This window comes from Hemiscyllium ocellatum, chromosome 11, assembly GCF_020745735.1.
Source record: "Hemiscyllium ocellatum isolate sHemOce1 chromosome 11, sHemOce1.pat.X.cur, whole genome shotgun sequence".
In the NCBI taxonomy this organism is placed as follows: domain Eukaryota; kingdom Metazoa; phylum Chordata; class Chondrichthyes; order Orectolobiformes; family Hemiscylliidae; genus Hemiscyllium; species Hemiscyllium ocellatum.
The window spans coordinates 92,529,834-92,552,086 of NC_083411.1; the positions used below are offsets into that span (position 1 = coordinate 92,529,834).

A 22,253-nucleotide genomic window follows, 5' to 3' on the forward strand; every position below is an offset into this window, starting at 1 on the left:
AAGGAAAAGCTGGTAGGTATAGGGAATGCTGGATGACTGAAGAAATTGAGGGTTTGGCTAAGAAAAAGAAGGAAGAATATGTAAGGTATAGACAGGATAGATCGAGTGAACCTTTAGAAGAGTATAAAGGCAGTAGGAGTATACTTAAGACAGAAATCAGGAGGGCAAAAGGGGGCATGAGATAGTTTTAGCAAATAGAATTAAGGTGAATTCAAAGAGTTTTACAAATACATGAAGGACAGAAGGGTAGCTAGGGAGAGAATAGGGTCCCTCAATGATCAGCAAGGTAGCCTTTGTGTGGAGCCGCAGAAAATGGGGGAGATACTAAATGAGTATTATGCATCAATATTTACTGTGGAAAAAGATATGGAAGATATAGACTGTCGGGAAATAGATGGTAACACCTTGCGAAATGTCCATATTACAGAGGAGGAAGTGCTGGATTTCTTGAAATGCATAAAGATGAATAAATCCTCAGGACCTGATCGGGTGTACCTTAGAACTCTGTGGGAAGCTAGACAAGTGATTGCTGGGCCTCTTGCTGAGATATTTGTATCATCGATAGTCACAGGTGAGATGCCGGAAGACTGGAGGTTGGGTAAAGTGGTGCCACTGTTTAAAAAGGGTGGTAAAGACAAGCCAGGGAATTATAGACCAGTGAGCCAGATGTCGGTGGTGGGCAAGTTGTTGGAGGGAATCCTGAGGGACAGGATGTACATGTATTTATAAAGGCAAGGACTGATTAGGGATGGGTTTGTGCGTGGGAAATCATGTCTCACAAACTTGATTGAGTTTTTTGAAGAAGTAACAAAGAGGATTGATGAAGGCAGAGCAGTAGATGTGATCTATATAGACTTCAGTAAGGCGTTCGACAAGGTCCCCATGGGAGATTGATAAGCAAGGTTAGATCTTATGGAATACAAGGAGAACTAGCCATTTGCATACAGAACTGGCTCAAAGGTGGTGCTGCAGGGTTGCTTTTCAGACTGGAGGCCTGTGACCAGTGGAGTGCCACAAGGATCAGTGCTGGGCCCTCTACATTTTGTCATTTACATAAATCATTTGGATGTGAGCATAAGAGGTACAGTTAGTAAGTTTGCAGATGACACCAAAATTGGAGGTGTAGTGGACAATGAAGAGGATTACCCTGGAGTTGGGGAGTCCAGAATGAGGGCATAGGTTTAGGGTGAGAAGGGAAAAATATAAAAGAGACCTAAGGGTCTGCTTCTTCACGCAGAGGGTGGTAGGTGTATGGAATGAGCTGCCAGAGGGTGTGGTGGAGGCTGGTACAATTGCAACAGTTAAGAGGCATTTGGATGGGTATATGAATAGGAAGGGTTTGCAGGGATATGGGCCGGGTGCTGGCAGGTGGGATTGGATTGGGTTGGAATATCTGGTCGGCATTGACAGGTTGGACCGAAGGGTCTGTTTCCATGCTGTACATCTCTATGACTCTATAAAAAGTGAGAAAACATCTGAACACAGCAAAGTCTCAAAAATATCAGTCAAGGAATGACTAATTAATCAGCTTAGTGGTATTCCATGGAGGATGGTACCAAGAGAAAGCATTGTATCAGTACTGCACCAACTTGACATCACAGATTATTTCCTCATCCTGTAATGGGGATTCAGTTCACAGATTCAAGAGAGAACAAACAAAGAACAAAGAAAATTTAAAGCCCAGGAACAGGCACTTTGGCCCTCCAAGTCTGAGCCGAAAACAGGACTCGTTTGCGATGTGAACCCAGGACCTCTCGCACCCTCAGCGAGAATCATACCCCTAGACCAACAAGCCAATATGAACTAAACTAGTCTAGCACCTAATACACATAATGGACATAACAAACAATAACCCATGAATAAAACAATTGTTGTTTCTCTCATTATGTCGATTTTAAAAATATTTTCATAAGAAGTACAGTCACATTCATTGAATGTGGATGCCACTGGTGCACCCAGTTTATTTATTGTTTATCCCAAATTTCCAGAGAGTAGATGGTGGTGAGCTGCCTTCTTGAACCCTTGCTGTCCTTTGGGTGTGTGCTGTTAGGAAGGGAGTTCCCAACAATAATGGAGGAAGAGAGATAAAGTTCCAAGTCAGGATGGTATGTGATTTGTTAGGGAATTCGCAGGGGGTGGTGTTCCCATGTAGCTGAGCCTGTTATCTTTCTAGCTGGTAGAGGTTGTAAGTTTGGAAGGTTCTGTCAGAGGAACTTAGAGTTACTGAAGAGGATTTTCCAGGAAGAAGTTTTAAAGTTTTTTGCTTCGCCACCTGAAGACTTGAGATCTTAATGAAAAGATACCAATGTGAAAAGATGGTAATTAAGAAAGATACCCCATTAATGTCTGAGGCAGATTAGCCAGGCAGACCTCCTCCACCGCCATTTATGGACCTCAGTTGTCGGTGGTGTTGACTTTTGCCCTCTGTAACATTGCACACAATTCAAGAGTTTGTGAAAGAGTGAGTGAATGGCCACCAGAGAAATTTACAGACCCACCACCTGCAATCCCGCCAGATGTGGACCATAAGATGTTAGTGTATTGTCATAAATATGTTATAAGAACAAGGTCAAATTTAAGGCTATATATTTTAACTTTTTTTTTGATATATCTCTGATGTGGGACTGAAATCTTATCCATTAAATACTAAAAAGCCTCTGCAAATACTTTGCTCTAGGATGTCATCATATCCTTTAAAATGCACTGTCTAAGTCTGTTTTCAAGTCTGAAATTATTCCTGGTTTGGATGACTTTGTTTGGTGGCTAGACAGGAAATTACAGTGCTTCATGCAATAAACGGTGCTTCAGTTAGAAGCCAAAGTTCTGATTGGATGTCTCCTTCAGTAAACAGTTGAGAAGAGAACAGCTAATTAATCTATTTTTGTTCTATCTGAAGTCAACATATTTTGCCGTGTTGCACTTGCCAATCTCGATCAAATAAGTTGCATTTTGTGAAATGCTCAAGCTGCATTTGGAGTACTTTAAACATTCAAAAACGTTCTTGTGAATTGAAAGAATTAAAACACTTGTGTAAACGTATAAATTAGTGAGAAAATTAGTCTTAGTAAAGTTATGCTAAGAGGCAGCTGTGCTGAGGATAATTTTGCATGGGAATTTTGGCAAATGTGAGACATTATTGCTCTGTGGTCATTTTGAATTTAAAAAAAAGATATAGAAACATAGTTACAGCTATTGGCCCCATATTTTTTTCCTTCCCAAAACCCTAACATTCTGATCAGAGTTCTGATCAGGCTCACGGCACCTGAAGTGATGTCCTGATTTCCTGGGATGTTTGAAGATGAGTTTATTAGTGTAGCTTTAATGTGCCCAAGGAAGAGGCCTGCCACTGTCCATGATAGTCATAGAGTCAAAGAGATGTACAGCACAGAAACTGACCCTTAAATCCAACTCATCCATGCCAACCAGATAACCTAACCAAATCTAAACCCATTTGCCAGCACTTGGCCCATATCACTCTAAACCCTTCCAATGCGTATGCCCATCCAGATGCCTTTAATGCTGCAATTGTACCAGCCTCCACCACTTCCTCTGACAGCTCATTCCATACATGCACCACTCTTGGTGTGAAAACATTGCCCCTTAGGTCCCTTTTATATCTTTCCCCTCTCACCCTAAACCTATGCCCTCTAGTTCTGGACTCCCAGACCCCAGGGAAAATATCTGATGATTGGCAATCAGAAGAATTGACAACTAGAGTGATTGGCCGTCAGTACATTAACAGTCATGGTGATTGAGGGTTAGTTTGATTATCAATAAGGATGATTGACAGACATGACACTAGTCAGTGGATTGATTGACTAGCAGGATGATCGACAGTTGGCATGATTCACAATTGAGATGATCGTCAGTCAAGATTATTGACAGTCAAAGTGATTGGCAAAAGTGGTTGACAATCAGGGTGATTGATAGCTATGGTGATTGAGAGTTGGCATGATTGACAGTTGGTTTGATTGATAGTTTGAATGAGTAACAGTTAGGATTATTGACAGTTGGAATAGTTGACAATTGGAATGGTAGACTATCAAGGTGAATGACAGTTGGGTTGATTAACAGTTGGAGAGCTGGCAATCAGGATGATTGTCATAGCTCCTTGAAAGTGGAGTTGCAGGTAGATAGGATAGTGAAGAATGCATTTGGTATGCTTTCCTTTATTGGTCAGAGTATTGAGTACAGGGGTTGGGAGGTCATGTTGCAGCTGTACAGGACATTGGTTAGGCCACTGTTGGAATACTGCGTGCAATTTTGGTCTCCTTCCTATCAGAAAGATGTTGTGAAACTTGAAAGGGTTCAGAAAAGACTTACAAGGATAATGCCAGGGTTGAAGGATTTGAGCTATAGGGAGAGGCTGAACAGGCTGGGGCTGTTATCCCTGAAACGTCGGAGGCTGAGGGGTGACCTTAATAGATGTTTACAAAATTATGAGGGGCATGGATATGGTAAATAGGCAAAGTCTTTTCCCTGGGGTTGTGGAGTCCAGAGCTAGAGGGCACAGGTTTAGGGTGAGGGGGAAAGATAAAGAAGAGACCTATGGGGCAACTTTTTCACACAGAGGGTGGTACGTGTGTGGAATGAGCTGCCAGAGAAAGTGGTGAAGGCTGGTACAATTGCAACATTTAAAAGACATCTGGATGGGAATATGAATAGGAAGGTTTGGAGGGATATGGGCCTGGTGCTGGCAGGGTTGGGTCTAGATTGGGTTGGGATATCAGGTCGGCATGGACGGTGTGGATCGAAGGGTCTGTTTCCACGCTGCACGTCTCTATGACTCAGTTGGTGTGATTGACAGGATGATTGGCTGTCAGGTTGATTGACAGGATAGGCAAAAGTGAGGACTACAGATGCTGGAAACCAGAGTTTAGATCAGAGAGTGGTGCTGGAAAAGCACAGCAGGTCAGGCAGCATCGGAGGAGCAGGGGTTTCAGGCAAAAGCCCTTCATCAGGAATGAGGCTAGGAAGTTGACAGGATGATTGGCTGTCAGTTTGATTAACAGTTGGTGTGATTGACAGGATGATTGGCTGTCAGTTTGATTGTCTGTTGGTGTGATTGACAGGATGATTGACTGTCAGTTTGATTGTCAATTGGTGTGATTGACAGGATGATTGGCTGTCAGTTTGATTGTCAGTTGGTGTGATTGACGGATGATTGGCTGTCAGTTTGATTAACAGTTGATATGATTGACAGGATGATTGGCTGTTATTTGATTGACAGTTGGTGTGATTGACAGGATGATTGGCTGTCAGTTTGATTGTCAGTTGGTGTGATTGACGGATGATTGGCTGTCAGTTTGATTAACAGTTGATATGATTGACAGGATGATTGGCTGTTATTTGATTGACAGTTGGTGTGATTGACAGGATGATTGACTGTCGGTTTGATTGTCAGTTGGTGTGATTGACAGGATGATTGGCTGTCAGTTTGACTGTCAGTTGGTGAGATTGACAGGATGATTGGCTGTCAGTTTGATTGACAGTTGGTGTGATTGACAGGATGATTGGCTGTCAGGTAGACATGGTAGACACCGGAAGTTGGGATCAGCAGCGTCACCTGCTGGCCCTGAGGGGGGGGCGGGATTAAAGTCGGTCTGGGCCGGTGCAGAGAGAGAGAGAGAGGGAAAAAATGGCGGCGTCTTCGTCTCGACGGCTGCAGACCAAGCCGGTCATTACCTGTCTGAAAACCTTCCTGATCGTCTTCAGTTTTGTTTTCTGGGTGAGTGTGTACGTTAGTCAGTGGGGGTGGGGGGAGAAAAGGTGGTGTCCCCCCGGGGTGGGGAGAGGATCGGGCTGTTGTAGCCCCCCCCGGGGGTAAGTGGGGCCCGACTAGCGGCTACACAAAGAGAGAGAGAGAGGTGGTGGCTCCGGGCCCCAAACCGGCCGCGGGGGTTAAAATACTCTTTATATTAAAACCAACTCGCTCTCCGCTTTCCAAAACTTATCTCTTTCCGTAACCAAAGGAGTTTTCTGGTGTCGGACTCTAGTCTGCTGGGTGTTCAGAAATGTTATTGAAGTAACTCCTGAGTTTTGGGGGAGGCGGTGACGGAGCAGGGTCTCCAGGAGCAGCGGCGTTTGGGCTGGAAAACCAGCTTTGTTGTTAAAAGCTCACTAAAGCTGTTTCGATATTTGTTTGAATTTACACCAGACTAAATCTGGAAAGTACTGGGCTGAAAGATTTTAAGGTATTTCGTACCTAAGCTCTTTGGCAACACTTGGGTGTTTTTTTCTCTCTGTTTGTGTCAGGGTTTTTGGGGGGGGGGGGAATCTCCAGTGCTTATTTCGGACGCTCCTTTTGTTCGAACTCGGCTTGTTTTCCGACTGTGGTGTCCCTGCTTTGGTTTCCCAAAGTTGGTGGCTTATGCTCGAGGGAATGAGGAAATTCCTTGTCTGTGGTACTAACTTTGTTTTGAAAAAAAACTCTGCACAGTTTTAATGCACAACCAAATAGAAATGCAATCCCTATACATTGTATTGTGCTTTAATGGTGAAGAGTTATGATGTTTAACCTGTGATAAGCCTGTTCCAATTTTTTTCCTATGAAGGCTGGTTATGTGCATTTCTGACTGTGTAAGTTTTGATGGAAAGGGCTTTCTTTAGTATTTCCTTCTGTTAATGACTAAATTGTTTCAACTGTTAAACAGTTTGCATAATGTATGGATCACCTTGTCAAATCCTGTCATGGCAAGAGATTTGCTGTGTAGTTATAAAATGGCTGCAGATTTTAAACTGATCTTATTGTTTAAATCACCTGTTACTTTGATAGATAATACTCAGGTTTGTGCTAGGTGTTCTTGAATTTGATCATTCTGTGGTGAAGTGGACTTGGAATGAACCTGTTACTGTTGGGCATTGGAGTGCATGTTTTTTTACTTTCTATTCTACTCCCTCAACTTAAGTTGTCATTATGCTGTAGTCTGTACCAAGTCACCAATACTAGCTCCTAGTTTAGTCTCTTACAATAAGATGGTCCTTTGTTTTCAAACCACTGACCTTGTTACTAGCCTCTTTCTGATCCTCAGCTCTGTCTGAGGTTTTGGCACTCATCTCATTCTGCATATTCCCTAAGTTCAACAGTACCAGCATTGCATGTATGGTCAGTTGCCTTAGCTCAAATATCTAGAATGCCTCCTTAATCCCTCTGCTATTCTATTTTGCTTCCCTTGTTGTTTAAAATCTGCATCTTTGGTTGTCTACCTTTTTTTGGCTTCCTTTTTGAATGAGTAAAATTGTTTCATGTTCAAGATCTCCTGGGATATTTTATTACATTAGAGCAACATGCTATTGTTTCCTCTGGATGTTTGTCTACATTCTGAAAGATGACCCTTTCCAATTTCAGCCAGAATTACAGATGGTGCTGTGCTTGTTGAAGCAACAAATGTAATAGCACTTCTGCAACTGAGCTGCTTTTATTTTTGAATGGTCTGTACGTAACTCTGTTCCATAGTTTGATCTCTGCATTTCAGCTTGGTACAGTACTCCATTAAGCAGACCTGGCTTTGTCTGAAACTTTTTAGCTTGCTTTTCCTCTTTCATTTTGGCTTCTATTGGTTAATATAAACTTCTGCTCAAAGTTGGCATATCAGTCTTATCACTATGGATTTTAAACCTTTTTTGCTTCAACCTCTGTGAAGTAACCCAATTTCAGCATTCCTGATAGGCTTATGCCTGAAATGTCAACTCTGCTCTTCGAATGCTGCCTGACCTGTGCTTTTCCAGCACTACACATTTTGAACTCCTTTAGCAGTATAGTTGGCTTAGTGTGCACCTCCATCTACTAAATGGTAGACCTAGTGCAATAATTCTAATGAATGAGCCTAGATAGATTGATAGTTCAATAAAATCATTTTCCATGCTTTTGCTTTTAATAACTTGCACTTGGGTACAGATATCTTATTTCTCAATTACAAGATCAATTGTTTACAAGCACTTCAGCACAGCTGATGTCACTCTTGTGATTTGTCAGAAATCAGATATGAATGCATTTGAGTAAGAATGTTTCAAATTTTAAATATCAAATCAAAGATTGAATTGTAGGATGTCTATCAGCTGTGTTTTGGTTGACTTGGGGTAAGATTACAATGTTCCAAGTTTAAAGTCCCTCTCTAGAGCTTGCGCAGCAAAATTTAGACACCAGTGTCTAGTACTAGGAGAGTGGTGCACAATCACTTCCCCTCCAAGACTCACTTGTTTAGGTGGATGTCTTGATCTGGTGATATGTTATTTATTTTATTTTTGCCCTTTTCCAGCTTCAATCAGCATCCATTAAAATGGAGATGAGCAGTATTTAAGCATGTCCAGTTCAGTTCTCTGATCTTAATTGAGTTGACCCCGATGCATTCTATATTTTTCCCCCTTGTGCATTCATTCCTGTGACAGCAACTGATGCAATTTATTTTGTTCTCTTTAGCCTGTTTTGAAATTTTGAGCAAGTAGGCTTGTTAATAATTTACTAGACCATTTTTAAGGAGAAAAGTACTGAATTGCACAATTTGCAAAGACATTCTTTTTTTAAAAAGCAGGCTTTTTTGATTAATCTAAATCCTGAAACTGCCATTTACCCAAAACTGCATGAAACTGTTTAAAAACAGTAAATCACTTCTCTTTATAATGGAGTATTTTATCCTTTAGTGCTGGATGTAGTAAATCCAAGTTACAAATGGAGGGATTGGGGAGTCAATTTTTAATCTGACAAGGCTATTTTACTGTGTACTATACTCATGAGCCAGTACAGAAACTTTTAGTGAAGCATATATGTGACTTCCCTTGGCAGCTGATGAAAATCTGGAACAATGAAAACCATGAATAGAGGATGCTGGTGATAGATTGGAAGAATCCATTGGAAGGCTACCCCGGAGGCAGAGTTCACTAACATATTAGAGATTTTGTTCCACAAACTGCTCCAAAAATGACCAGGCTACTCTGGATTTGTAATGTGAAATTAATTCACATCATAGTTAAGGATCCTGTAGAGAGTAGTGACTGTAGCATGATAGAAATCAAAATTCAGTTTGGGGGTGAGTGTTCTGAAATTCAAGGAAATCTAAGCATGAGGACTGATTTTAGTCTGTGTAGATTGGGTGGGAAGGCTAAATGATAACAGTTGATGAACAGTGGCAGATATTTAAAGAGCTACTCAATTCCTCAACAAAAATATCCTAGTGAGAGAAAGATGGTAATGGGATAAAAATCGTTCATTGTTAAATGAGGACGTAAAAGACAATAATATACCTTTTTTTTTTAGTTTTTGACTTGCTACAAAGGAAAGTGGCAGGATGGAAGATAACAAAGGGATACTAAAAAATTAACGAGCTAAATAAAGTGAATTTTAAAATTAGCACAAACATCAAAGATAGCAAAAGGTTCTATAGATATAAAAAAGAAGAGTTGATAATGAGTGCTGGTCCCTTGGAAGAAACTAGAGTAATGTAGGCCATCAGGCTCAGGGGACTTGCCTGTACTCAATCCTAGTAGCTTGCTTAGAACAATCAACATTGATAAGGAAAAGGTACGAAGATCTACATATTGTTTCTGACTTAGCACCATTCTTGTTGGAATGGACATGTCCTCAGTACTCATGGTGGAAGACAGTAGTGCCATTCATGTTAGAACAGGAAAACACTAAATGAAGTGACAGAGTTAGTAGATCCATTGGTTACAATATTCCCAAATTTGGAGATGTTCTAGTGGATTTAAAAAGAGTATAACACCCCCTCCTCAAAAAGGAGGCAAGCAAAATGTGGGAAACTAAACCAGTTTCCCATCTGTTGTCAGAAAGTTAATCAATTATCAAGGAAGCAATATTAGGATGTTTGGTAAGTCACCATGCTATCCATTGGAGTCACATGATTTTTATGAAGAGGAAATGTTTGATTAATTTGCTAGAGTTCAAGGAAACAATAAGCAGTGGAAAATGGGGATGCTGTAGATATAATTAAGGGTCTGCACAAAAGGTTAATTCGAAGGTTGGATCATATGGGACTAATTTTTTTTTTAAATGACAGGGAAGACTGGCTTATAGTTTAATTGAACTAATAATTACTTCAGCCTTGTCAAGAACTTGTACCATTGAAGTTCAGTCATTCTTCCAGGTCAAACTTTTAAGATAACCTTGTAGAAAGCTTTTTTTTAAAAAAAAGTTACACTGACATGTATTTAGATGTGACATGCAGATGGAGCAATCTCCACTGCATTGGTCTTGCATATTAACAAGTTGTTACTGCATACTTGTGTAGGTTTAAGTCACATGGTTCCCATTAAAATTCCACAGGGTTCAGGAGAGCATTGTGACACCAGATGTTTTGGTGGCTGCTCCCCAAAACCATTCCAGAGGAGACTATTGCCCTCTTTTTCTGGTCATTAGACTTTAAATTATGTATTGCTTACACCATATGTGACTGAAATGAACAAATGAAACTACTGGTCCTTTTTAAAATTAATCTGACAAATATAAGTGGGCATTTGAGGTACTCCTCTGTATGGAGGCCTTGCTTAATGCAGTGATAGACTCTCTCGGCATTTCTCAATACATTTTTGGTGACATGATGTTCAAGTGTTGAATCAAATAGCTTGCTGTAACACAGTATGGATATCAAGAAAAAATACCTTTTTTAAATGTTTTCTGAGTAGCCCCACATGCTGTAATGTCTAATCCAAAGGGGGTCTGTACCTCCTGCAGTGTCAGGTTAGGGGTGGTATTCTGGTTCTTTAGTTCTGCTATTAAGTTTGTTTTTCTTATAGATCTGTTTCCTACTTATTGCTGGTTAATTGTAGAATTGAGTCTTTCCCATTGTGGTATCTCCAGGTTGCTTGTAGCTGGAACTACATAGGTGCTAAACTAGTGAGTGGATGTAGTTTTTTCTGAAATTGGTTAGAGTAGATAGAGGGTCAAATCTCCAACAGAATTGGCAGCCCCAACCTGAATACTGCTGGTGCCCTGTCTTTAGGGGTGCTGGTAACACCAGGTGTTCAACTTGATCTCCACACCATAAATTCAGTGTGCAAAAGGATCAATCTCACTAGCTGATGTTGCAACACATGTATAAACTGCCCAATATAAATAGTGCCAGTCGGATGTCTTTTCTCCACAGACTGCTCGACCACTTTGAAACTTCTGAAATGGCTTCAAATGTAGTGTCTGCACTTGGAGGTTGAGTAGAGTTGTGGATTTTCCTTCTTGAGTTAATTTTATTTAGGCCAGACTTTGAACTTTGCAGTTTTCTTGGAGTCTAAAGTTAATTTTGTTAACATGGGAAATAAAAAAATCTACAGCTTTGTTGAGCTAATCAGAAATTTCTTAACTGACTACTAAAACTTTTTTCAAGTTTGCTTTACTGTAACTAGGTTGCAACCTCAGATGCAACAAAGTTCTCCGGCTTTTCTGTTACATAGCATTCGCCCTAGCTTATTTGGGATGGCAAACCAATGTATTCATCATGAAGGAAGAAGTGTAATCTCTCCTGTTCTCCATCTATGGAGATCGGTTTAAACAAATCTTTTTTTTCCTTATCTGTAGTAACTCTTTGGGCACATCCATTATAAATTCATACCAGCAGTCCTGACCAGTGACTTTCATACAGGTGTTATATTTTGTCTCTAATGCAACTGTTTTTCAGATTGCAGGTGGTGTGCTTTTGGCAGTGGGTATATGGGGCAAAGTGAGTCTGGAAGAATATCTCTCTCTCTTGGCTGAGAAAAGTACAAATGTTCCCTATGTACTTATTGGAACTGGTGCAGCCATTGTCATATTTGGTTTTTTTGGCTGCTTTGCAACATGCCGAGGAAGCACATGGATGTTAAAACTGGTAAGTTTTACCACTTAATCTCCATGCCAGGCTATCTTGCTTAATTGTTTACTTCAGTGCCTTTGTGTAAAGGAAGCTTATGTAAGCACATGTACATTCAATAAACTAATGTCAAGCATGAAGTAATAACAATGTACATCACCAAACAATTCAAAGTTTGTATTCCCCAGAATCCCAACTGATCATACTGAACAAGATCCTGAAGAAGGGCTAATGCCTGAAACATCGATTTCTCCTGTTCCTTTTGATGCTGCCTGGCCTGTGCATTTCCAGCAACACACTTTTTTTTTAAGCTCTGATCTGCAGTCCTCACTTGGTTGCTTTCTACATAGAAAGACACAATGCATCTCAATGTTCACTCTGGTCATTCATAAATTCTCCCATTGTAAGCAAATTCCCACTATTGTATTAGCTCCCATGCCAACTCTTAAACGCCATCATTAGGCCCAAGCCTACATGCCACTAGTAAAAATCCAAACTCTTGAAATACTCCTTGTACACCTTGCATAATGTCTGCCCCCAAGGCACACAGTAATGAGGTTTTCACAACCCACCAAAATTATTTTAACTTTGTCAATACTCAGTCTTCATTTATGCTCTAGTGTTTTTTTTTACTTGTGTAATTTTTAAAACTTGTACAGTTTGAGAATTAAGCTCAACAGAAATTAAATTCTGTCCCAATTTTATTCTAAATAAAATCCTGGTCTATGTAAACAATATTTTGCACTGTATTTTCCAAAGATGTAGTTAATAACACTTTCTTTTTTTTTCCCCTACATCTAGTATGCTATGATCCTGTCACTAATCTTCTTGGCACAACTTGTAGCTGGAATCTCTGGGTTTGTCTTCCGACATGAGGTAGAAACAACCTTTTTTTGTTTTGTGGGAAATATTGTGCCTTTTTCATTTCAAACATTCAGCAATATTAGCTGACTAAGCTGCAACAAGGATTATTCCTAAAGTGGCTTTCTTTTATGTATCCTTGTGTGGCTATTAAAGTGTAGAAAACCCTGCAACTGAGAAATAGTTAATGCTAGTGTAGGATGGACTGGAAGCTAGGCCACATAAGAGGAATGCCAATTGCTTAGCAATGTCAGTGTCAAGCATCTTTTCTGTAACTTGAAAGCTTGAACAAAGTAGTGAAAACTATTTCTGGTGTAGGAAGTTAGGAATTTGTCTGCATATATCTAACTGGCTTGGAAGTATGTGTCCAAGTATTAGTTGTAGAATGTTGCTTTGGAGTAAGCCATTGCTTGATGTATCACCATTGAGTTGGCAGCTGAAGTTCATTTTAGAATCTATTCAATAGTGCAAAATTTTTATGTAAAAGTGATTCTTAGCCATGAGATGGTTTGTGTGCAAAATTTGTAATCTGGATTGCTGCATAGTAAATTAAAATGACTGCATTCTAAATTGGTTGTCAAGATAACCATACACGGAAGCAAATCTTCTAAATCTGTTCTTTAAAATCACCTTGACTTTCACAATTTCAAACTTGAAGATTTGAAGTATTCAATACCAATACAAAATATTGTCCTATATAAGTAGTGCTATGAAGTTATATTAACAAAGTTCTGTCTTGTGTTCACCTTTTTCTTAAAAGATTGAATTGAGTTAATTTTCTGTGACATTATTTCTGTACTAGTTGACTGGAGAAAATGGGTTAATTTGTTGGCTTCAAGAATAAATGGATTTTATCCCCTCTCCTGGCTCATTTAACTCTTATATTTAGTAACTCATTGGTTCAAATGTTACCATTTTAGTTGTTAGATTGTATAATGCAAATTCAGATAAACTGAAACAATTTTTTTATATAGCAATTATTTCTAAACCAGAAATCTGAAACCTGTTCTTAATGTAGTCAGCCAGCTATTGTGGAAGAATAGAAAGGGTGGCACGGTAGCTCAGTGGTTAGCACTGCTGCCTCTCAGCACCAGGGTCCCAGGTTTAATTCCAGCCTTGGGTGACTGTGCAAACCCCACACAGACATTCTGTGTGGGTTTCCTCCCACAGTCCAAAGATGTGCAAGTCAGGTGAATTGCCCATAGTGTTAGGTACATTAAGCAGAGGGAAATGGGTCTGGGTGGGTTACTCTTTAGAGGGCCAGTGTGGATTGGTTGGGCCAAAGGGCCTGTTTTCACACTAATCTAACCTCTTTTAAAAGCCCTAATATTTCAGACATTGCCATCAGCCAGACTAGTTCTGGATGTCATTTGACTTGATAAGTTCTTATTGGTCCCCAGTATTTGCCATTGTTTGAACAAAGTATTGTCTTGTCACTATAGAAATTGCATTTTAGTCTTTTGATTTTGGCAAAAAGGCTTTGCATCTTATGTTCATGTAAATTTGGCCATTCTTATAGAACAGTAAAACAAAATAATTGTTCAAAGTGCCAGAACTATAATGTGAATATTTGTTATGAAACTGCAGTCCTGGCTTGGTATACAACTATTCAATCAAGTCTAGAACTGTGCACTACCTCTGCTTTTGCAATACTGTCACTCACTGATCTGAGAACAAACTGTGTAATTATCTTTAGGAGTAAACCTAGGATCATCTAAGCTGTACTTTTTCTGCTAAAAGCAAATTATTTCATGTTCTAGATCAATACCACTTTAAAGAAATGCTTTCGAGATGCTGTACAGAAATACAATACAACAGGTTCCTCTGTGGATAGCATTCAGCGCAATGTAAGTAAGACCAGGAGTGACCTTTCTCGTCAGGTGGCAGCTTCAATAATAAGTAAGCTGGTGAACAGTCTTGGGGTTTTCTTTTGTTTGTGTCTCCTTGTTGTAGGGCACATTTTCCTTTTTTCCTACCCTTCTCCATCCTAAATACCTTTTTTCAATTACTCCCTCACTTAATTTGTAGTCTCTGAACTCCCACTAAGGTTTCAAATGGGTTACAGCACCATCTTTTTCATGGAAGAACTACAGCAGTGTGAAACTAATGATTAGTCAAAATCTAGACTGAAACAATGAGCTGTCTTGACAATCATTCAGGCCACTGAAACAACTGCTTGCATTTATGTAGGAGCTTTGTAATTAAGATGCCAAAGCACAGTTCAGAAGCATAATGGAATTAAAATTGACCTGTCTGTAGACGTGAGACAGGCAACAACTGTTTAAAGGGATGTGAAATTGCAGGTGCATGGAGTGAACAATCAAGCAGAATCTCTAAGTTTCCACAATTGTGTAACAGAAGTGTGCAGATGACTCTTTGCTGCTGGAGCGTGTGCTGTAGGTTGGAATATCATTTGGTAGATGCACCTGAATAGAACCAAGAGCAAAGTCCTTTCAGGTTAGTTTGCTAATACTACTGTTGGGTTTTAAACTAAAAAGGTATGGAATTTGGAACGGGGGTGGAGGTTACATTAATAGAAATCACTCCAGCAGGCAGATAATTCTTAGAACTGATGAAGTACTAAGTAGGTTCAGTTAAAGTGAAAACAAGATGACCTAAATTGCATTCACATGAACAGTAAACAATGTGACACTTGAGATGTAGGGCTGCACGTGCAAATATAGTGATAATGAGCATCAGACTGAAGATGCTACTATGCTTAACCTTTCTGGATATGGAGTTCAGGAGAGAGGGCTAATGAGCAGAATCTTTCCATTATGAGCAGTAAAATAGATGCCTTGGCAAGAGCTATAGTCTATAGGTGACCAACTGTTAGGAAAATTTTACAAGAGAATTTGATCCATTAACTATGGAGGTTGAGGCTTTATTCCTATAACCATCCAGTGTATTTGCTTTCTGCACGGCTAGGTTGTCAGATGTTACTTTTTCAAACTACTGTTTGATCTATTGGCTAGCATACTTTTTTTTTAAAAAGATGTTAATGTAAATCAAATGATGGTAGGCAGCCTTGCAAAAACAGTGTAGTGTTAATAGTCCATACACTGAAGTTTATACCTTTTTTGTTTTCTAGTTGCATTGCTGTGGTGCTCAAAACTACACCGATTGGAATGACACTGCTTACTTCAAAATAAGTGGAATCCCAATTAGCTGCTGTAGAAATACCTCTGATTGCAAGTCTGGAGATCTGAAAAACATGTCTACTGCCAAAGACAAAGTCTTCAAACAGGTTTGACCATAAATACTAAGTTGATGCACAGTTGTGGCCACCTTACTTTCTGTTCCAAACTCTAGCTTTAAAACGTGTAACATTCAAGTAGAATCCTGTGGGTTCTGTAAAGTCACTTGTTCTCAATCTTCACATCTGATATTAATAATGTAACCTGGATAAACTTGCAATTTGAGATTTATTTGGTCATGAAGTAAAGGAGACTAACCAGATCAACTTTGTTCAATCTTCTTTGCCCATGTCAGCATTTTCAATTACTAAATATTCTGCCCACCTGAGGTGTTAGCACCTTCAGAATTTCCAGTTAGTACTCATTTTCAATGATGCTTTTCACAAGCAAGTTTGATAATTCCCTGATAGAGTTTTTTTATCAAGGTGCTTGATTCCTTTTCAGGCTTGTTGGACTTGGGCTGTGCCAATACCATGCAATATTGTAAAGTTCTGAACCCGCTGAATTTAATGTTAACTGACTGTTGAATAATTGTTTCACCAGTTTCCTTTGGCTTTCGAAGGCTGTAACTTTCCCCTCTCATATGAGGAAGCCCAGCTTGTAAAGATTGATATGGAAAAATGGCTTTATTTATTGCAGGGTTGTGTTGTACTGGTCATTAACTTCATGGAGAAAAACGTAGGAATCGTTGCTGGAATTGCTTTTGGAATTGGCTTTTTCCAGGTATGTCCTCTGCAACTAGCTCTAATTTGACACCCTTGTGAACAGAAATCTTCGGCTCAAAATAGTGAAGTAACTTAACTGCTAACTGGCATGTAGCAAACAGCCCAAGTTTGAATAGATTCTGTTGCACTTTTTTCTAAATTTTGAGGAAGCAGTTTAAGTTTTTTTAGGATTGGAAAGGGGCTTTCTTGGAAGGTCCTTTCAGAAGATCACGCTATGGGTTTGTTCTATCATACTCTTGAATGTGTGGAAACACTTGAACAAAACTGAATAAGTTTTAGTTATAATTGAAACTGAATCACAGCAAGACCCTCCTCCAGGTAGGAGGCTTTCTTCCTCAACTTTAAACTAGGGTAATTGACTTGCTCTGTAGCTAAATTTAATCTGACTGACTTGTTAATTGGACTGAATGGCCTGCTTGTGTCTGAGTGACTTGTCAGTTTATCTCAGCACAGCCTGTGGTTATATTGACTGTCAATTAATTCAGTCCCTAAACTCCCAAGCTAGGCCCCTGCCCATGTGGTGGACCATACCCAATCTTATTTCAAGCACAGTCTCTCAAATTTTATCAGTATGGATGACTTGTGCAATAACCCACCACGTTGAATATATTGTCAGCCCACTTCATAGCCCAAACTATGAATCTAGGATTGGACTCCGCTCTCAAATCACAACACCATTCAAACCACCAGTATCAAAATAGTGAACAGATCCCTATGAACCTGTGCAAGATTTAAATACTCGGCAAAAATTTAATACATTAGGGAATAATGTGAACAAGCATTCAAATATTGAGTTATGCTGCAGCTATATTTGAAATTTCACATGAATGGTAACTTTATTTCCTGCTCTCCCTGTTAACATCTGCTCTACAGTTGATTGGGATCTTGCTGGCCTGCTGTCTGTCCAGATACATCACAAACAACCAGTATGAAATGGTTTAACAGACCTAACAGGTAATATGAATTTGAAACTAAATAGGATTTCAGCAACAGGTTCTTGTATTTTGTATTTGTTTAAAAACAATTTTACAATATCTGGTATGCATTTGAATTCTGTCCTTCCTTGGGTTTATCACCTCTCTAATCAGTTCATCTTTCATTACTGTGCAAAAAAAGTACAGCATTTGAATCATTAAGTGAAATCCAGATGCTCAGTATTTAATGCTGTTTTCCTCCAGGATGGTTCAGTGGTTAACACTGCTGTCTGTGCTAGTGACCTAGGTTGAATTCCATCCATGAGTGACTGGAGTTGGCAGATTCTGCCATGTGGTTTTCCTCCAGGTGTTCCAGTTTCCCCTCTGTCCAAAGTTGTAAAGTTAAGTGATTGACCCATCTAAATTGTCTAGTGACCAGGAATGTACAAGCTAGGTGGGTTAGCCATTGGAAATGTAAGGGGGGGGGGGTGGCAGCAGCATTTGGAGGGTCAGTATGGAGTTGATGGGCTGAATGGCCTGCTTCAATGCCATAGGGATTCTAACTGTTTCCCCTATCAAAAAACTGATACCTGTTCATTTTTAACCTGGAGTCAACAGAATTTGTCAATAGCTTCAAATGTAGCCTGTTCACTTAGTTTTAAACTTTACTAAATCCTATAGTAAGCACTTTTTGATTTTGATTCACCTGTTAATCTTTTTTTAATCTTTCAATCTCTAGGATGCTTGTATCAACTCAAAGAACCTCAGTCCAGTTACAGGAACCAAGCCAGAGTTATGCCAAACAAAGCTTTACAAATTTGCATTATTATGGTGTGATGGACTAAAATAGTTTTTAAATTCTTCACATTTATTTTTTTTGAAGTATAGGTTTGTAAGGCTGTACTGGTTAGTAAATGATGTAGACATAATTTTAATCAGCAAAGCCTTATATTGTAGTTGCACTCAGTGCCATGAGTTTACTATCTTTAATATTTACTGCATTTAAGATTTTCTCTACACTTTTGAATTTATGATCACTGGTTGCAAAATTCATACATGGAATTTTTACATTTTTAACAAACTTGTCCTGTTGGAAGGAAGAGAACACTAAAGCATATTTTTCTACGTATAGTGGGTATGAACTATTTTACAGACACTAATGCATTTTCTAAAGCAGAGCAATATTATTCCTGGATACTTTGTTTAATGACTGTTCTCTGTGCGCAAAGTATGGCCTACTTGGGATGACTTCAAATTCTCAAACTACATCTCAAATGCACAACTTCAAACTGTGTAGTTGTTGTACCTTGCGCACACACAGGTGACTAGCAAAAAATGTCAAATCTGGTATGGTCACTGTTCTTGCTTCCTATGTATTTAATTTCACAATGTTAGTGTTCTAAAAGTGCACTTTTTATGCTAACCAATCCACTAAAGATTGTGAGCTTGTCCAGAGGTGGATTGTTCACTGTATAATATAACACTTTAAGCGTTGGCATTAAACAGAAAAATCTGAGCCATGCTGCAAGTTGCATCAACATTTCTCTATGCTGAAGGAGATGAGCATAGACTGAGATGAGGGCTAGTTTTCTTTACATGGTCAGTGTAGATTTCCTATTTATGCTCTTATACTACCTTTCTTCCCCAATTGTTAACACTGGGCAATGTGTAGAGGTGTAAACCTCAGTGTAATGAAACATGTAATATCTTGCAGCAACTTCCTCTATGTAAGCTACAATTCAAAAATAAACAGATTACACAAACCAATGGTTGTAATCTTTTCACTAACTTTTTCAGTGAGGTCTGTTTGCATACAGCAGCAGCACCACCCCCACCCCAAAGTGTGATGCTTTGCACAACGTCCAACTTAGTGTTCTTACATAGGTTTTCAAACCAGAGGTTCTGTGTTCCAGAATACTAACAATATTCTGCATGACCCTTTAGCTGAAATCCTATTGCATAGGAATAATAACTGTCTGGGTTGAGTAGTGTTGGGTGGGGATAGAGGTGGGATATGTGTACAAATTTCTACATAGTTATAAAATTTGCCAGTAGTGCAAGTTAATTTGAGTCACTGTATTCTTTACCCAAGTAAAGTGAAAAGCTGTTTTACAAGCAGACCAGAAGTAAACAAGGACCTGGATCATTAGGGTGTCAGACATTTTATACAAGGATACAGCTGCAGAGGAAGTGCACAAAGATTTCTATTTGAAATTAGAGGCTCATTCAGCAGTCTAGTAACAGCTCAGAAGCAGCTGTTCTTGGAACTATTTGTACATGTCAGGTACATTCTGAATCTTGTATGAGGTTGGAAGAGAGCATTACTGGTGTGAAAGGGTCTTTGTTGACAGCCTTTCCATGGCAACAAGAAATCTCCATGGATGGGAGATTACCTTCCACAATGGTTTGGTATGTGCACAACTTCTTGTAGTTTGTTCTGGAGATTGTGATGACCTGGTACAGCAATCACTTAATGTCTTCATTGACACATCTGTAAAAGCTGCGGTTCCTTTTATGCATTTGCCAAGCTTCCTATGCCTCTTGAAGAGTCATTCTTGTACCTTTTTTCTCTCTCGCGTCTGTGGCATTTTATTAGAAGTTGGCTACAGTCATGGAGTGCAATAGGACTGAAAACTCATCCTTGTGGGGCCTCAGTAAGAATTATTGTGGAGGTGATGCCATCCCTTTGCTGCAGTCAGGGTCAGGAAGCTGTGGATCCAGTTGCAGAGGTCTGAGTTTTGTGATTACCCTGGTTGGGATTATGGTGTTTGAAGGTAGTCCAAAGTAGGAGCCTGACATGCATCCTTGTCATACAAATGTTGCAGGGATGAGTGGGCTCAGGAAATAGCATCCACTGTCTACTTGTTATATTGGGAGACAAATTACATTGGGAGTGATGCAGGCTGAGGCTAGAGTTGATGTAGGTCACGACTCACATGTTAAATCACCATGATGTATGGAGGTGACTACTGCCCAGTAGCAGTCCATGGCATGTTTTGGTACTGTGATACTGGTCTTTTAGCAGATGGGAACTTCAGTTTTGTAGCAAGGATAGTTTGAAGCTACAAATGTGCTTTCCATGAGTGACTAAAAATCTCCCAGGGTCATCGATGTAAATAAGTTGGGTAATTCAGCCATGACCTTAGTCTCTGGAATGTTTTTCATACCAAATGTGACTTTGAACTGATACCAAACAAACTGTATAATGAAAGCTAAAATTTGTCTCTGACAGAAGTACTTACCAGAAGCCTCTGAGCAAGTCCAAAATAGATGTAAATTGCTTGTCCCACTTTTTCAACAGTTCTCCATCTTGCAATAGTCCACCCAACTATTGGATACCATCTGGCTTTGGCACCATGACTATGGGTGAGTTCCAGTCACTAACTCACTTAGAACACATACACCAAGATGGCATAACCAATCTCCTTATGACCTGTGCCAACTTCAGGATTATGCCCATAAGAATGTCTTTATAATTGGAACAGCATCTTTTATATCTACGTGCACAATTAGTTATACTTTCCAGTTTATGACATGGGGAGAGATGCAGAAAGTGATAATTCTTTCAGGTCACTTTGATCTTTGTGGAAGGTAACTATCCCAATTTTTGATAACTTGCTCATTGTCCAATTTGATTTGAGGAATGTCCTATTCAGAATCCTCTAAACTTGGTACTTCCTGCTGGCCTGTAATCATTAACACCTTTATCTTGCTTTTCTTCCTGTCTGGAGTCCCTATCAAATAGTTCACTTCACTCAATTTCATTTCCTATTTGATAAGATCCAGTAAACCTTAAAGGTTCACCTGTTACTAGAAGTAATACCTTATCCCCAGTGGCAAAATCATAAATTTCTGATTTTCTTGTGGGCTTGTTACATTGTATGGTGTGATTTTCTTTAATGCTGTCTAATCAACTCCCTAGCTCTACTCAGTCATTCTCTAAAATTTGACAATCCAAATGGGTGGTCTGTGAATTTTGACTTATTTAATTTCTCAATTTTTAACAGGCTTCTTCATGCCCAAAAATTAATTCAAATGGACTGAATTTGGTCAATATATTTGGTGCATCTCCAATCAAAGCATAAACAGAACCCCCTTATAGTCAGACTATCCAGATGACTGGGATAAGTCCTCAACATGGTCTTTAGTGTTTGATGTCATCTTTTTAGCGCTCCCTTCAATTCTGGATGGGATGCAGTAGATTTGAGGGTTTTTTTGTTTCCAGGCTATCCATAATCACCTTGAATAGTTTGGATGTCACTTTTTACATAATTGAGTTTTTTTGTCTCACCTTGGATTCCTGTTACCAATACCTTTTTCTGACAATACTCCTTGAGGAGATATGTATTCCTACTCTTTCAGCATCACAAACTGAGGATCCTGTGTGCCTTAATATTTTAATCTTTTTACCTGCTACTCCTGCCCTATGTGAATAAACTTTTTACCCTTGCATGTATATCTTTTAAGCAGATCTGGCACTTCCTTGATCAACCTTTGATCAACTTGTGTGCTCTGAAGCTTTCTAAATTCCACTGTGTGCTTTCTGATGAATGCTGAGATTAGAGATCAAGTTTGCTTACTCCAGATCACTTAGACATAAGGGAAGATGTGTTGGGTAGGCCCAAAGAATAAGGTGGACAAATCCCCAGGACCGGATGGGATTTATCCTTTGTAGTATTCTTGAATACAGGTGACGTGCCAGAGGACTGGGGGATTGCTAATGTTGTCCCCCATAAAAGGGTAGTAGGGATATTCTGGGTA

General features: G+C 39.4%; 1 protein-coding gene across 1 annotated transcript; it reads left to right on the top strand.

Annotated features, from left to right (window-relative positions):
• Positions 1 to 5,593: 5,593 nt before the first annotated feature.
• On the top strand, positions 5,594 to 19,255 carry LOC132820250 (tetraspanin-7-like). The gene is made up of 8 exons (XM_060832258.1): positions 5,594 to 5,728; positions 11,625 to 11,813; positions 12,597 to 12,671; positions 14,417 to 14,503; positions 15,748 to 15,903; positions 16,493 to 16,576; positions 17,452 to 17,532; positions 18,232 to 19,255. Exons 1-7 carry the CDS (start codon positions 5,639 to 5,641, stop codon positions 17,518 to 17,520), a joined length of 750 nt encoding a protein of 249 aa, XP_060688241.1. The 5' UTR covers positions 5,594 to 5,638; the 3' UTR covers positions 17,521 to 17,532; positions 18,232 to 19,255.
• Positions 19,256 to 22,253: the final 2,998 nt, after the last annotated feature.

Coding starts and splice junctions, on each gene's coding strand:
- LOC132820250 (XM_060832258.1), top strand. CDS start 5,639: ATGGCGGCGTCTTCGTCTCGACGGCTGCAGACCAAGCCGGTCATTACC. Junction 5,729..11,624: donor TCTTCAGTTTTGTTTTCTGG/GTGAGTGTGTAC, acceptor ACTGTTTTTCAG/ATTGCAGGTGGTGTGCTTTT. Junction 11,814..12,596: donor GCACATGGATGTTAAAACTG/GTAAGTTTTACC, acceptor CCCTACATCTAG/TATGCTATGATCCTGTCACT.